At 42.9% G+C, this 15499-nt stretch overlaps 2 protein-coding genes and 2 long non-coding RNA genes across 5 annotated transcripts in view; 1 reads left to right on the top strand and 3 right to left on the bottom strand.

Moving 5' to 3' along the window:
- Positions 1–2911, bottom strand: part of map2k6 (mitogen-activated protein kinase kinase 6) — a 34222-nt gene extending 31311 nt beyond the window's left edge. Inside the window, exons 1-2 of one of the 2 annotated variants that reach the window (XM_026177909.2) lie at positions 2783–2911; positions 2494–2617 (exon numbers count right to left, since the gene is read on the bottom strand). In XM_026177909.2, coding sequence (XP_026033694.1) covers positions 2494–2584 — 91 coding nt within the window. In that variant the 5' untranslated portion in view covers positions 2585–2617; positions 2783–2911. Of the gene's footprint in view, positions 1–2493; positions 2631–2782 lie in introns of those variants that run through there. The other variant, XM_080304988.1, reaches the window with a different exon arrangement.
- LOC145430266 (uncharacterized) lies at positions 2597–12182 on the top strand. The gene is made up of 2 exons (XR_013910728.1): positions 2597–2738; positions 11152–12182. It is a non-coding gene; the product is annotated as an uncharacterized LOC145430266 (long non-coding RNA).
- btbd17a (BTB (POZ) domain containing 17a) lies at positions 5344–11280 on the bottom strand. Its single transcript, XM_026178894.2, has 3 exons — positions 11146–11280; positions 9456–9747; positions 5344–7333 (listed from the first exon to the last, which is right to left on the bottom strand). Exons 1-3 carry the CDS (start codon positions 11228–11230, stop codon positions 6259–6261), a joined length of 1452 nt encoding a protein of 483 aa, XP_026034679.1. The 5' UTR covers positions 11231–11280; the 3' UTR covers positions 5344–6258.
- Positions 12183–14760: 2578 nt separating the features above from the next.
- LOC145430267 (uncharacterized) lies at positions 14761–15190 on the bottom strand. Its single transcript, XR_013910729.1, has 2 exons — positions 15053–15190; positions 14761–14968 (listed from the first exon to the last, which is right to left on the bottom strand). It is a non-coding gene; the product is annotated as an uncharacterized LOC145430267 (long non-coding RNA).
- Between the last annotated feature and the right edge of the window lie 309 nt (positions 15191–15499).

Below are 15499 nucleotides of genomic sequence, written 5' to 3'. Positions count from 1 at the left end.
ATATAAACCCACGAGAAAACGCTGGATTCTCCTGTTTACATAGCAGGTCAGAAAATTCAATAAGCACCTCTGAACTCTATTCAGTTCTGTATTTGAGCAGTATTTTGTCTGTTCGAGTCAAAATATTTGTTGGCTCCAACATCTCTGGTATGAGAATTTCACTAGAAATCAGAGCCGTAACAATTATGAAAACCCAAAGATAACCAGCGTACTATGATGTGCGACAAAGTAAATTATAAAAAAAATTTTTTTCAAAGGTCTACATAATTGCTATAGTTGACTTATTACTGCTCTATATTACCCTAGTGTACAAAGCTGCAATAAACAAAATGTGTTCTAGGTAAAAGGCCTTTAGGAGTCCTTTTATTTCATATTAAAATGTATTTTTTCTCATCCTGATGTATTCATGTCTGAACAGATTTTTACCATAGTAGTTGGTGGAGCTATTTTTAACTCTTTTATACACAGCTCTGTAATTTCATCGGTCTATAAAAGATCACATTTTGTAATCTGTTTTAATCTAATCACATATGTGACACAGCATGTAAAAAGCCAAGAAGAAAATGAAGAAGAAAGAGCCGCACTTTCCAACATTTCCAAAATCTGTTTTCTTAACTTCACTTTCTGCAAATATCTCTCAGAATTTTGTCTGAAAATGTAGCTTAAGGAACAGCTTTTGATGCATAAAATGCAAATACACAGTGCACCTCTGCAGCATGAGGTGAAAATACTCGCTCAGCGCAACCATAGACACACACACACACCTGGGGGCGCGACCTGGCCAGCCAGCCAGCAAAATGTGCCCCCGTTAACAATGCTGCCAACTTTTCCGTCTTTAGCCTGTGGCGATAACGCTGTGTGCTCTGTGATCAGCCGAAGGGTTCTTGCAAACCTCAGTGGAGTTTTTAATCAGAAATTTTATCATTTACAAATGTACTACGAGAGCGTATTTATCTATTAGTATTGATACTAATCCACAGAAAGTCAGAGAAACAACACATCTTTTTAATTTGTTTTGTTTTTTTGTTTGCATTTCATTTAAATGATCGGTCTGAGGCTAGTTTTTACTGTTGTGATGTTTACGGTTTCACACTAAAGGAGAAATATTTGTCAGGTCCAAGATGTCAGAAGCTTTGAGCAGATGTTATAATGACTTGTCATCGTGCAGACATCAGTAAATATATTCACCTACTGAGAAAAGCTGCAGAGCGATCACCAAATCATCTCTCAGCTGAAAGGTGACCAAGTGGATGTCATTTTAAATCAAAGACGAGATCTTAACTGGGCCTACATTCACTTTTCGTGCGACTGCACATGTGCAGTTTTCTGCTTCTACCGACGTCAATGGATGACAACAGAAACCGACTTCTGCTCTCAGGAAAGTCCCAAACCAACTCATTCATCTACAAAACATAAATAAAACGTGTTGCATTATTCACCACGTGATAAGCTGGCTGCAACAAGACAATTCCTCCGTGTGGGTGGACACTCAACTGGAGCAGATAAACAGGATCTGACCATTAGGGGGGCTCTTGCTCTCTCCTACCTGTTCACCTCCTGTGCAGCCTCTCAGTGCGTGCATGTGTGCGTGTGTTAGAGAGAGAGAGAATGCTGCATGTTGTGCAACAAACCAGCCTCACTTTGCACTTCTTGGAAATCACGGTGAGGGGAGAGAAAAAAGGCCCGAGCTGCTCTCACTGCAGCTGTTTGGCTCTTCCACTGCAAGCTCCATTCACTGATGATCTTAAAGAGGCTGCAGGGGGGAAGCTGAGCACAGCTCCTCCTCCACCTCTTGCTGCTGCAGGGTGGTAAAGTTGGGTCAAAAGTGTGACAGGCATGCAGAGGGGGGAAAGCTGCACATCGGTGGACACCCAGGGGTTTGACACATATCCAGTTGCTGGACAGAAGCAGCAGCTGACACACTTTGCAAAGCGCAGAGAGTGCGCCCTGTTCCTGAACCCTCCACCTTAAAGCTCGCGGGTCGCTTTGCCATCAGTTTGTTGCATTTTCTCTCCTCACGACCTGAAATAAATTTGCAGCCTACAAACACACAAACTTGTCCACTGACAGCTGCAGGTTGTCACGTCATGCCACCCCCCACCACCCCCTCCCCTATGCATTAAACCACATATTTAGAGCCCTGCACGCGACAAGGCTTTCATGATTTACCCCGAAAAGCGTGCACGCGCCACGCGTCAACTCGTGCAGAGTTCCTAATAAAGACCGTCTATCTCGTGACTATTAAGGCGCCCCGTGCTCTACATCCCTGCCTGTGCGCTGCTAATAGCGCCAGTACTAGTGAGTCCACACAGCATCGTCTTACCAGGAACTGTGCAAAGGGGAAGATCTCAAACAGGAAATGCAACTGACCCTTCTTAGCCGTCTAACTTTAAAATGCACCGGCCGTTCTCGACCTGCAGCGGTGCACGTTGCAGCTCGTGCAGCCGTGATTGCATATCGCTAGTTTTGCACACATCGGTTTCATATTCTTACCTCCCTTCGACTGAGACATTTCCCCTTTGCTTTGATGAGGGGGAGGGGAAGCACAAAAGACTTTGCCTTCTTTCTCACTCCCTCCCTCCATCGCCCTCGCACTGGAGCTTCAGCGGCTCGCTTTCTGCAACAAAGATGCAAAAACACAAGCCTCGATCTTCATGCACTTGGAGCCTTTTCGCGTCCGAAGCGTGCGCGTCCGTGCGCAGGGCGCCGGGACGGATGCACGGCCGTCGGGAAATCAGGTAATTCTGCAAATGCACTGCAAAGAATTCTCCGCAGCACTTACATGATGGGCCAAGGCTGGCAGCGGAAAGCTCCTAACTTGGATCAGTGTGAGCCCCTGCGAGAGAACGTTCTTCCTGCTTGGGCCGCGGAGGCTTGTGGGAAATGTAGTGAGCGCTGCGGCGTTTTAATTTCGAAACTGCAAAGACGCTGAAGTTTGTAACGTATCCTAAAAAAGAGTGGGTGTGGGTTTCGTCTGTGCACACAGGATGCAATGGAAACACTGACTGTTATATTCATTTCTGGTGGGTTTTGTACATTTTCAGCATCGATTTCATGATGCAATAGTTTGTAAAACACATAAAAAAAATCTTGCACCAGCTAAGAAATCTGCACATTCTGTAATAAATTCAATCTGTATTCGTTAAAAAGTCACTCTCAGCTTCTTTTCTTATTATTCTATATTATTCTTAGAGATATTAGAGAGTGAACTCCTAAGGGAGCTCTTGGTAACAGCAAGGAGGAAGAACTCCCTTTTAACAGGAAGAGAGTTCCATGAGATTCAGACTCATGCAGGGGCCATACGCTGTGACCTTTGTGGGGTTTTTGCTTTCCAATATAAAGCCCCTTCAGGTAACTGTTGTTTTGATTTGCCACTTAATAAATAAAACTGAATTGACTGGAGACAAATTAGAAAAGCGAGGCTGAAAGAGTTTAGACGTGTGCTGAGGAGGGATCGTGGATACAATGGACAAGGGATTTTAAAGATGAAGCTGCCAGGAAAAGAATGAGGATCACGGATGTAGTGAAGGAGGACATTCTGAGGGTTGGGGACAGGGTGGGATGGAGGCAGCAGATCCACTGTGGCAACCCCAATAGGGAACATCCGAAGGAAGAATTATGATAGAAATTGGTTCAATGTTTTTTAAATTAGCTGATTAAATCATACCATGGATCAAAGTCAGCACAGAGAAAGCAAAAACAGTCAGTGGGAGAAAGGTGAGTGTGGCAGGTCAGTAAGGTTTAAACCCGTGGCGCTCAGGGATTACTCGAGCCTGCACTGATTTCTTTATTTGAGACTGAGCAAGTTTAATATGAGCAACGAGCAAAGTACAAAAGTTCAAGCACTGATTATGCAGCAGAATTATTGCTGCATTATTATTACTGTTCCTTTCATTTCTGTGCAGCTTTCTGCTGTTGAGCTCTGTGCATCACTTTATTATTTATAGAATTATCATCTGAAGAGTCAGCAGTGATGTCAGTGCAGTGAAAAGTAAAAAAAATATAAATTTGCATAAAAGGAAACTTGATCAAATGAATCGCAGGTGTTTTAAACACTCTTTGTTCAGGTGTCTGCAAAGAATCCAGACAGAAAACGCTGTGAACCGTAGAGCAATAATATCACGTTAATAAGACGTTAGAGGGGCTGCGAGGTACAAAACACAACAATATTTTAGAAATCACAACAACACTTGACTTTACAGAAAAGTTCATGATGTTTTTTCCGTTTCAGAAGATGAAACCAAGTCCTCGGTGACGAGCTCATGTCACTTCTTCTTTCTGTTGTCTCAGCATGTTTTTGTTAGTAAGTTTGAAAGAGGAGGATGGAATCGACGTGATCTGTTTTCTGAATTTTTGCCTTACACCTGAGAATCACAGTAGAAGTTAAACACAGAAATATATCAGGATTATCCTACAGTACATGTTAATGAAGCCATAATAGTACATCTATGTGATAAAAACAAAAAAAACTTTTATTTGCATGTAATAAAGCAGTTTTGTGGTTTTAATAAGAAAAAATATCATAATAATTTTTCATTTTTCTTATTTATTTTAAGTCTATTAGATTTGGAGGGGATGTTACGCGTTGTGTCCATCTAAGGCAAGCATTTTTTTTTGGTCTGCTTAAATGAAGCAGTTGCAATATCAAATCAAAATTTATTTCTATAGCACATAATAATACAACAAAGTTGACCAAAGTGCTTCACAGTCGGTCAGAGCAAAAGGATAAGACAGAATAAAAAGAAACAGTTAAAAGGAGGGCAGGAAGCAATATGACAATATGACGATCGTGGCTCGAGAGTTGGGAGTTCGCCTTGTAATCGGAAGGTTGCCAGTTCGAGCCCCGGCTTGGACAGTCTCGGTCGTTGTGTCCTTGGGCAAGACACTTCACCCGTTGCCTACTGGTGGTGGTCAGAGGGCCCGGTGGCGCCAGTGTCCGGCAGCCTCGCCACTGTCAGTGCGCCCCAGGGCAGCTGTAGACTGGATCAACTCAGAGGAATGAATATAAGGAGTCTGGGAGCTACGACAGCAAAGGCCCGATCACCTCTGGACTTCAAACGAGACCTCGGTTGCGTCAGGAGTTTGATTGGAAGATCTAAGTGACTTATTAGGGAGTTCGTTTATTAGGAAGGAGTTTGCATAGATAGCTGGGAGCCAAATGATTTAAAATTTTAAATGTAAGCTTGGTTCTTCTTACTTACATGTTGTTGTTTTTTTTATATCTGACAAATAAATTTGATAAAGTAAAAAAAAAAACAATTGATAAACTGACATTTGCCAGAAAATAATTTTTTGCATGTGGTGACAAAACATAAGCCGGAAGACAATCAGGACAATATTCAGTTTAGTTTTTAAAACTTATGAAACAATCTTTATTACCAGGCGACACTGATTAATGCAGCAGTGGATGTAAGTAACCGCATCGATCACATTAATGGATTCGCTAACGAGGTGCTGCGACATCGGTGAGAAGGAGTACAGGTTGGGTTTCTAAATAAGTTATAACATACAAGTAGAAGAAAAATGTTTAAAAAAATCAATTTACTTTCCAGTAAGCACTGAATTAACAATTTACTGATTTAAAAAATTGAGCCATCTACAATTTTTCAACCATATTTCACAACAACACAAAATATAATCAAAAAAACAAAAACAGCTAATACAAAATCCATCAGCAAACATTAACATCAGGGTATAATTTAATCAGCAAAGCTTTAGATCAGTGCACACCGGGCAGTGAATATCAGCTGTGACCCCTTTATGTGTAAATGGGGTATAATAGCACCAATAACAAATCAGTGTATGACAAAGGAACAACCTCAAGAATAAAGGACGAAGCTGGTGATGTTCTGTATTTTCCTGAGTGCCAATAAATCCCATAAAAAGACCAAAATTATTAGCGTGTTAGCCCATACGTCACTTTAAACTTTAATACCCAAGGTTTTTATGGTGCAGTAATTTTCTCAGATAGTTGGATGCTGTGTTTTTATTAAATACTCTTCAGCCTGGATGAAATGGTGCATTTCTTGGGGACTAATTTCAGTGGCAGATTAATTTCTGTTTGGTCCTCTAGTGAGTTTTTTTCAGCACTTGGACAAGACGAATAAAGACTGTCACCATCTTTCCATTATGATTTTACCCTCACAAAATGCTCTCAGGCAGTCCTGAATCAGGATCTTTGTTTTTTATTTGCTCAGTGACTCCAATGACTCAGGTCCACGTCTCCATGATGGGATATGAGTGAGGGTTGGAGTGAGGTTAATTCTTGGTGCTTATGAGGGTTTGGTACAGTGGCTTCACAACAATATGGAGGAACAGGGAGCTGTCCATGAGATATTCAGATGTCCGGCGGTACAGGTCAGCTTCGGCCAAGAAATCGCCGTTTTCCTCTGTGCTCTGGTGGAAGTTGTAGACGTGCTTCACCACCACCTTCCCCTGCTGCTGAGCCATCACCAGCACCGTCTTCTGGAAGCTCACTCCAGCAAAGTCGGTGCTGGACGTGGCAGGCGTGATGATGATGCGAGGACGCCCGCCTTCTACGCGAGTCGGCTGCATGGCGCCCGTCTCGGTGTACATGGGCCTCATGCTCAGGGGCAACCAGCGCGGGGAGAACAGGACGTTCCAAGTCACGCGTTTGTTGGCGTCATGGTTGCTGGGCCCCAGCTGGGTCTGGAAACTCATGCTGCGGTCGTCCCGTGTCGGGTTGTTGACGATCCAGGGGGACCCCCACACTGGGGACAGGTAGTTCCTGGGCACAAAGAGGCTACAGTTCACGTCAAAGTATTTGGCCATCTGTAGTGGCGAGGCCGAGTGAAACTGGTAGGACATGTAGAGCAGGTCACGCACCGACTCCTGATAGCGAGCCAGGATTGTGGACTGGGTTTGTAGGAGGAAAAGCTCCCGTGGGGGGATCATGGCGTAGCGCACAGCTCTCAAAGCGTTCTCAGCCGTCAAACCGTCCGGATCGTTCTGGATAATCCACGCCTCCAGGGCTGAGAAGAGCTCCATCTCACTCTGCAGGATGAGGTCAGAACGCTGCAGCAGGGACATAAGCAGCTGGCTGCTGATGGTCACCCACTCGCCGCTCTGCAGAAGAGACGACAGGTTCCAGGCCATGTACTGAAGACAACTGTCCCTCAGAGTCACATCCCCGGCCTGCAGGGCATACTCGTACCAGCCTGCCACGTGGCCTGACGGGGTGTCCCTGGCCAGATTTTGGGTCATGTACTGGGTGATGCCCTGCTGGAGACTCAGCACCTGATACTTAGTGGCCAGCTTGTGTAGAGGAGTGGCCTGGTCCAGACGCAGAGAAAGCTCCCCACAGTACAGATACCTGCACAGAGAAGAGAAGCTGACTCTATGACCACTGCTGGGTGTATTTTAGACATTCTTAGACTCATGCTAAAGCTGGAAAAGCTGCATTTTCATAGCAGACATCTTAAGTCTTAGCATCCACTGCCATTAAGTCTAGAGTTAGGTTTAGGGTTTTGACTATGATACCTTTCAAATTAGGTATCATAGAAAAATTAAGTTAATACAATAATTGTAACATTGCACTTTTTCTGTTAATGTGGTTGCAGGTAACTGGGACCATTATTTACTAAATTACCAACTGTACACATCAAAGGGGCTGAGGGTAACTTTCCCAAAGATTAGTATGTCAAAACCTAGGCCGCATCCTTCGGAGGACCCGGCCTTCGCGGTCTACGTGGGCCGGGTCCTTCAAAGACCGATAACGCCGGAAGTGCGAGGCTGTGAAATGGGAGGGTCTAGCCTTCAGATTTGCGTCACCGCTGTCTCAGTGGTGTTTAATAAACTCAGCTGTCTGCTCCTTGCCATCTAAATTATGGCAGGACACTGGCGTAAATTCTCAACCATCTCACACTTTTAATCAGTTTTCTGTTCTGTGTTTATTCAGCTGTGTGAAACCCACGGAAGATTAATAACGTTTATTTAATCTAATCTAATCTGATCATTTTAATCTCAGCCAAACCGATTTACTCAGGAACAAATGAAACACTGAAAAAAGCCAAACAATAACATTTTGAAGTTATCTAAATGACTTATATATCATGTTCAACATGAGTAGCGACAGACCCGTGGGGGGGGGTTGAAAACAATGTGCTGGGAGTTCACTGTTCCCCCGGCTTTAGTGACCCTTGAATCTCCGGATAGCTATCGATCTGATGGGTAACAGACGTCTCCGAAAACATCAGAGCACTTGTGCAAATATGTGATGTCTTGATAAACGGCAGATGTTTCAAGTTTACACAGCTGCATTTTCATCTGAACATATTTTAAAAGTTTATTTGTGACCCAGAAAGTGTAATTAGAGTAATATTAAAACTAAGTAGCTGCCGTCATTGTTGGAAACTGGAATTGGCTGGGCCGCGCTATTAATTCTGGGATAGGTTGGGCCACGAAGGATAAGCCCGACCCATCGTTCAAATTCGGGGGAATGAAGGACGCATTTTTCGGCCGCGTTTGGAGCAGCCTTCGAATTGGGACAGCCTTCATCGCCTGGCAGTGAGGTAATCGGTCTACAAATGCAGCCTCCAAAGGATGCGGCCTATGTTTTGGGACACAGCTTGAATCTTTTATATACAGTCTCTGCTTTAAAGTATGACAGAACAGGAGTATTAGCAAACTAACTTAATGATAGCAAAAAATAATAATATATCCCAATTTAGGTTAACACAGAGAAATGTTAGCCTTCGTTTGTCCCCTTAAATCCATAATTTACTTAAAAATCCTTTTTCCTCACATACAAAATCTTGAATCATCAGGATTCGTAACATTTTAAAGACCTCATAGTGACCTCAGGTGACTCTAAACCTCTCTTGTTGCTCCAGCAGCTGGAAAGCATTCTTTGTTGATAATGACTGAGAATGAGAAAAAGTCAGAACAGTGGCCTCCTTTCATGATGATTTCCCCCTCACAGAGTGCTCTCACGTAGTCACCAATCCAGTTATTTTTGTTATTTATTAAATTTTCCTTAAAGAAAAAGCACTTGGATGAGCAGATTAATGATCCAAACATCAAACCAGAGGCAGTTAACAGAAAATACACCTTAAGTTAACATCAAAACGAAGTGGTTCTCTTTAGAACAAGAAGGTTTAATCGAAGCAGAATAAGAAAAATAAGCGTAATGTGTGTTTTGATTAATCTCATTAGCAGCTGAGATAAAAATAGATTTGCTTATTGATTGCTGTTGCAGGCTTCTCGGTGCTGCTACACTACAGCAGATGCTACTGAACAGCACAGCAGTTTCCTCATTAGTCAATTTGCTTTACATTGTAATCATTGATGGGCTCATATTTAGAGCTGCAGTTTCACACTTCCTCCCTCTAGAGGGTGTGCTAACTCAATCAAACTTAGTTGAAGTGACCCTGAAGGACAAAGGTGTATGTTCCCCTGATGCTGGGGGGGAGGGGCATCCTCTGTTCCCGCCTCACCTGATAAACTTGTCAAACACAGAGGCACAGTCGGAGCTCTCTCTCAGGACCAGCATGCTGCTGTTGCGGCTCAGCAGGATCTCCTCAAATACAGGACTCTGCAGGGAGAGCACCAGGGCGTGGGCCTGGATCACCTTCACCTCGTCCGCATTGGGTGTCTCCACCCGCAGCGACACGTCGCTTCCATTGCCCTGAATCAGGAGGGCCTCCAGACGCTGCACCAGGACCAAGGAATGGCTGATGGTGTCCCCGTTGCTGCCACCATCCTGGGCTCCTTCAGCTTTCGCCATGCCTGGGTTTTTTTTGAGAAAGCAGAAGGAGCTGGTGAATTTAAAGGATTGGATGCATTTCATAAATAAAACAAAGCTGCGTGTGAGTTATTTATTAGGGCAGATAGTGGGGTAGTATCATCCAAATCCATGCCATTGATCAGCCCAGCTGCGCTCGCTGTCTGGATAATGAAGGATTGTGGGTCATGTTTAATTAAAGCTTTGTCTCAGCTGAGGCGGTTGCATCGCAGCGCACCCCCGCCACCCCTCCTTCCTCTGCTAGACCACAGAGTTACTGTAACTGCAGGGATGTGAGCCTCGATTCATATTCTCAAAGTATAGTTGCTCTTTCTGATTCATTATAAATATTTGACACTTTCTTCCCCACGCTGACACAAACAGAGCACGCTGTCAACTTCTGTCTGTCGGCTGTGATGTTCAAAGGAGTCTGAAGGAGAGGAGACCATCCTCAAAAGAGTCCAGATGATGAGAGAACCACAGCAAACAGAATTTTAAATAGTGTGTTTGGCTACATATTTGAAGATTCACTCAGTGAATACAGTCTCTCTGATTTTTGCACTTTCTTAGGGAGCTTACACAAAATATTTGGTCTGAATCATGTGTTTATCTTAAAAAAATGTCCCCCACATATATTTTGTTTTGTTCTCTGGACTTAGAAGCTTTGAAGAAAACTGCTTTTATTTACCTCTTCCGCCACCAGTTGTGTTTGGTTAACATCTGCTTCTTTTTTATAATTGTTTTAGCAGTTTTAAACACCTAAAGTTGTTTATTTCTTTACCTTTTAGCTTCATATTTAACATCAAATAAAACCCAAACCTAACCCCTGATGGATTCCCAGCGAAAAGGTGGATGTCAAGAGTTTTAAAAAAAACTCAGTAACAGTAGAGCCACTGTTACTGTACAGCACTTATTATTAGAAATAAATCTACTACTCATGCACACGAGAGACCAGTTTCAAATGCATGTGGGAAAGTGCACCAATATGAACTATTTGATTGTAAACTGCTAAAAATAAATACCAGTAAGCCTGAGTTTGAAAAATAAAAAACCTGCTATCACTGTGTCCCAGAAAAAAAAGAAGAAGGTCAAGTCACTTTTTCTTTCATACAGCCGCCAAAATGTAAAAAGTGATCTCAGTGAAAACTATTTCCTGCTCCTTTCACAGTTTGGCTCTTTAAATGTACTTCTAGAAAACACATCCTTAGTACTCGTTTGCTCTCACTCAAAATCAAAATCTGTTTCCATGAGAATGAATTCAGTTCAATTTATAGAGACATTTACAGATAAATAAGGCAATATTACAGAAAGACAACCCAACGATCTTCTAAGAGCAAGAATTGACTTTTAACACAAAGAAACTGCCGCATGTCTCAAATGTTCTGTATTTGTGCTCAACGTACCTGCAGCAGAAGCGGCAGCCTCCATCTGAAGGCAGACAGCCAGAAACAGCATCCCAGCGTGGACGCGAGCAGCCTGTTTCACCATCTTTTCTCCTGACTCTCCTTCCCCGTCTATCCTGGAATTCTGCTTCCTGTTGTTCGGAGGATGATGGGGTCTGCGCCCGAATGACGGATAAGACTGGGGGTTCTCCTCACCACGTCCAGCCCACCACCACTACCAACACCATCGATTTGTGGGTGGAAGCAGGCCGGGGTTGTTTCCATGACTACCGCTTTGATCCTGACTTTCCTATCCTTGGGTATCAACGCTGGCTGGACATCATTGATCCAGCAGTGATGCTGTGGGGAACTAACAAAGCTGAGGCTGGGGGGGTAGAGCTGGGATGTTCAAAAAGAAGAAAAAACACAGTCATCTGATAATTTGTTAATGCCTGCAATCATCCTAGTTGTCAAGCTGACATCAGTCTCTCTCCAGGCCACAGACAAAAACACAAAAACACCTCATATAATCTTAATTATTTATATTTACTTATATATAACAAAACAAAACAGTCCTGACCCTGAAGGTGTGCTGCAGTATCTGGCAACAAGATGGGCCGTGGTGATCAGACGGCCATATTCCGTTGCCCACGTGCCCATCTTTGGTGCCTTCAGCAGTGAACGGGGAGTCCGCGTGGGAACGCTGGCTGGTCTGCGGCTGTGCAGTCCCATACATAACAAACTGCAATGCTCTGTGTTGTCTGAGACCTTTCTATCAGAACCAGCATGAATGTTCTGCAGTTTGAGCTGCAGCAGCTCCCCACGTGCATCTGTGAGTCTTGGCTGCTCATGACCCTGTTGCTGCATCACCACTGTTTTTTCCTTGGACCCTTTTTATAGATCCTGATGATTGCAAACCAGGAACACCCCACCACAGCTGTGTTTTTGGAGATGCTCTGTCGATCCATTACCGTTGGGCTCTGGTAAAAATCACCCAAATCCTTATGTTCAGCATGTTAATAAAGAAAAAATGATCATATTTAAAATTGAAGGAATAAGTAATGATGTGGGTGTTTGTCTTGTTGGAATGGTGTGTAGATATGTTGATGGTTAGAAGAAGAAAATATCGAAGTCTGTGAGAGAGCTGTCAATATTTTTTTTCTAATGGTTAAATTTTTATTTGTTAAGAAGTTCTGCTTTCAAAGAACATACAACACACAATCAGAGACATGGAGCCACAGACTGGGGGAAAAAGAGGCATCAGAAAACAGCACAGTATGTTACTAAGTGATGGAGCTGTGAAGGCAAGTTTCATTTATATGTGCAGCCAGTTTTATGGCAGCAGGTAACTTGGGATCTGGGAAACAGGCTAAGAAGGAGCTGCAAGAACAAAATTATTGATTTAGATGTCAGATTCAGGGCTTGTGAAGCTGCTGTGAATGCAAGTCTACTTGAAGAAGCAGAATTAGAGCACATTATTTTGCTTTTACTTACTGACGATTGTTTCAGGGCTTATTACAAACAACCTATATGTGAGAAGGCTGTGTAGGATGCATTACATTCATTTAGACTAAATTAAAGCATGATAATAAATTACATATGCCTGGCCCCGAGTGAAACTGAATCACTTAAGAACTCTTATTAGGAGTCCAAATGCAAACAGAGGCGTGGGAGACCTCTGGAGCGGACTCACGGGACTGTTAGTGGTGCTGTCAAGCTTTAGTGGTGGACTAAATAGTCCTATTCAGTTACTGTAGTAATCCATTATGTCCAGAACGACTCAAATCCTTCATTTAAGACATGAAAGTCAATCAGCCCAGAAAATTACAAAATCCCACAGGGCCGCTGCTAACAGATCAGAGACCACATCAATGCTTCCTGTAGTTCAAGCAGCAGACACATCAGCTGCTGCGAGGAGATTGAATCAGGCCTCTGTGACAGAACGGCTGCAAAGAAACCACTGGGGGGGCGTGAGGAGAAGGACAGAAACACAATACATAGACTTTAGAGCAGTGAAGTTCTGGTATTTTTGTATTTTTGTGTGTTTTTGGGGTGATTCAGAGAACATGATTGGATGGTATCTGCATGTGGAGGAAAAGCAGTGAGGGTGTTTGCAGCCCCCTGCAGACACACACAGTCTCATTTGGTGGAGATTAGCAGGGTAACAATGGGCCAAAAAACATCTGGAGGCTCTGTAACAGCTGTATCCCATAACCTGACCTCCAGAGTCAATCTAACCCCCCGGAGATGGTTTAAGATGGTGAGTCCTATTATTAATATTTTACACAGGATAGCAGTAGGAGTGCCCCGAAGGTGTTCTGGTTTGGTGGTGAGGATGTCTGACATTATGATGTTGAGCTTTTCAGTCTTTTTCATTATCAGTTTAGTTTTTTTTTCCCAAAAATGACCCCAAAATAAATTGCACAACACATTTTCAAGCAATACATTTAAAAAAAAAGGCAGAAGTAGCGAATATGATGTAAATTAAAAGACATATTTACAGGTTAATATTACATTTTTTTATTTTTTAGAATAAATCCTCCACTTTCAAAAACTTTACATTTTTTTGTAATTATTTCATGGTTCAGGCTTTAAATGAAAAATTGAACTTGACAGTGTGTAGTTATTTATCAAGTCAAATAAAGACCGGTGAACTGACATATTTAAAGCGTAGCAGTTTTATCAGGGATATCCTCCCGCCTGCATTTACAAACTCCACATCCTGATAAGTGTGTCAGTCTGTTCACCCCGTTCACCACATGTGCGTGACACAGAGACACAAGCAATTTATTCACAGCTCCAGGCTACGGCACGCTTCATCAGGACCGTGAGTAAGTTAAACCATCGATAACCGTCTCTAATTACTCTCCTCATAATCTCCTTTTAAATATGTATAAAAGCAAACTAAAACTCAGAGTCCACAGCCGATGTCTTGGCTGTTTATGTTTATCGTGTTTAGTGCAGTCGATTCTAAATGATGTGATCATGTGACTGTTCTTATCACGGTCTGACTCTGGATAGAAACGAGGTCTCTGTGTCTGGATGTTTGGTCAGTCAGTGATAGTAGCCTTTTAGTGGCCTCGCCTTCCTGTAACATTATTTACTTAAATTATATCCAGTCACATTCATGGGAGCAAACATTTCCATCCTTTAGAAGATTTACAACCAGTCGGCCTGGTCGTCTGCCTCCAGGCTTCCAGGTATCTCTGATTTATGTCATAACATAATAAAGTGATAAAGATAAAATTTCCTCCTGTGATGCTCACAGCTTTCTTTTAATTCAGCAACATTTCTTTCCATAAGTAATGCTTTCGTAAACAAGTACAACACCTTTTCATAAAGAGAGAATCAGACTAAACAGATACAAAGAGGGAAGCGAAAAACAATGTTAGAGGACCGTTCAACCTCATCAGCCAAAGCAACAGCAATATTAATGCAGAAAAAGGCTTTGACAAACTCTGGTTCCTACTTGGATATTTAACTGCAAACCTACAGTCACCACATAGAACTGCTTGCCATTTTAGTACGTCAAAATTTCAGCATCAAAAGCTATTTAGTTTAGAACACAAAATTAATTTCTACACTGATCGTCATGTGGGCCAAACAGACTCAAGTGCAGATTCAAAGAACGTGGAATAAAAGTCAAAGGGTTTATTTAGAGAACACCAGGCGTTAGATACAGTGTGCAGGGTAGAGGGCACCAAGGGTCCACCGGAAGGAGGGAAGGGTAATGCACGCTCGATTGCAATCACACACGCCATGCTCCTTCTCGCTCCACGCCACTCTGCCAAAACACTCACGCTCAGGAATCCAGGAAGGGAAACAAGGACAGGTCCAGGGTAATCTATATACAAGAAACAGACGATTAGATCAGCACTAGAAAAGCACAAGAGATCAGAGAGTTGAATTAAGCCAGAGCTACACTAACGCAGGTTGCACAATGATCCAGCGATGAGAAGCAGTGAGCCACTGCCTTAAGTAGTGGCCATGAGAGTCAGGTTAGTGAGCGGCAGGTGAGTAAACGATCACAGGTGTGTGGGTGGAGCCAGAGGAGAGAGAAAGAAACATATGCCAACAGAGTGAGACACAGGGACCATGACACTGATAATATATTACTGTATCTAAAAGAACCCACAAACTACATAACAACAAAAATATCAGACTTTCTATAAACTGGTTTAAATCAATAATTCTTCCAATAACAGAGAAATCCTGGAATCCTGCACAGCAACAGCCACACTTCTCATTCCCAGCAGGCAACATCAGGTACCGAGCTATAAATGTCTCGTCCAGACTGTCAGATTTAGTTCACCTAAACGTCACTCCAGGTATTTATACAGGTAGTCCCATTGCAACCCAATGTCTCATGTACAAG

This window comes from Astatotilapia calliptera, chromosome 8 (genome assembly GCF_964374335.1).
Source record: "Astatotilapia calliptera chromosome 8, fAstCal68.1, whole genome shotgun sequence".
Classification (NCBI taxonomy): domain Eukaryota; kingdom Metazoa; phylum Chordata; class Actinopteri; order Cichliformes; family Cichlidae; genus Astatotilapia; species Astatotilapia calliptera.
This window is presented reverse-complemented; position numbering and strand designations above follow the sequence as displayed.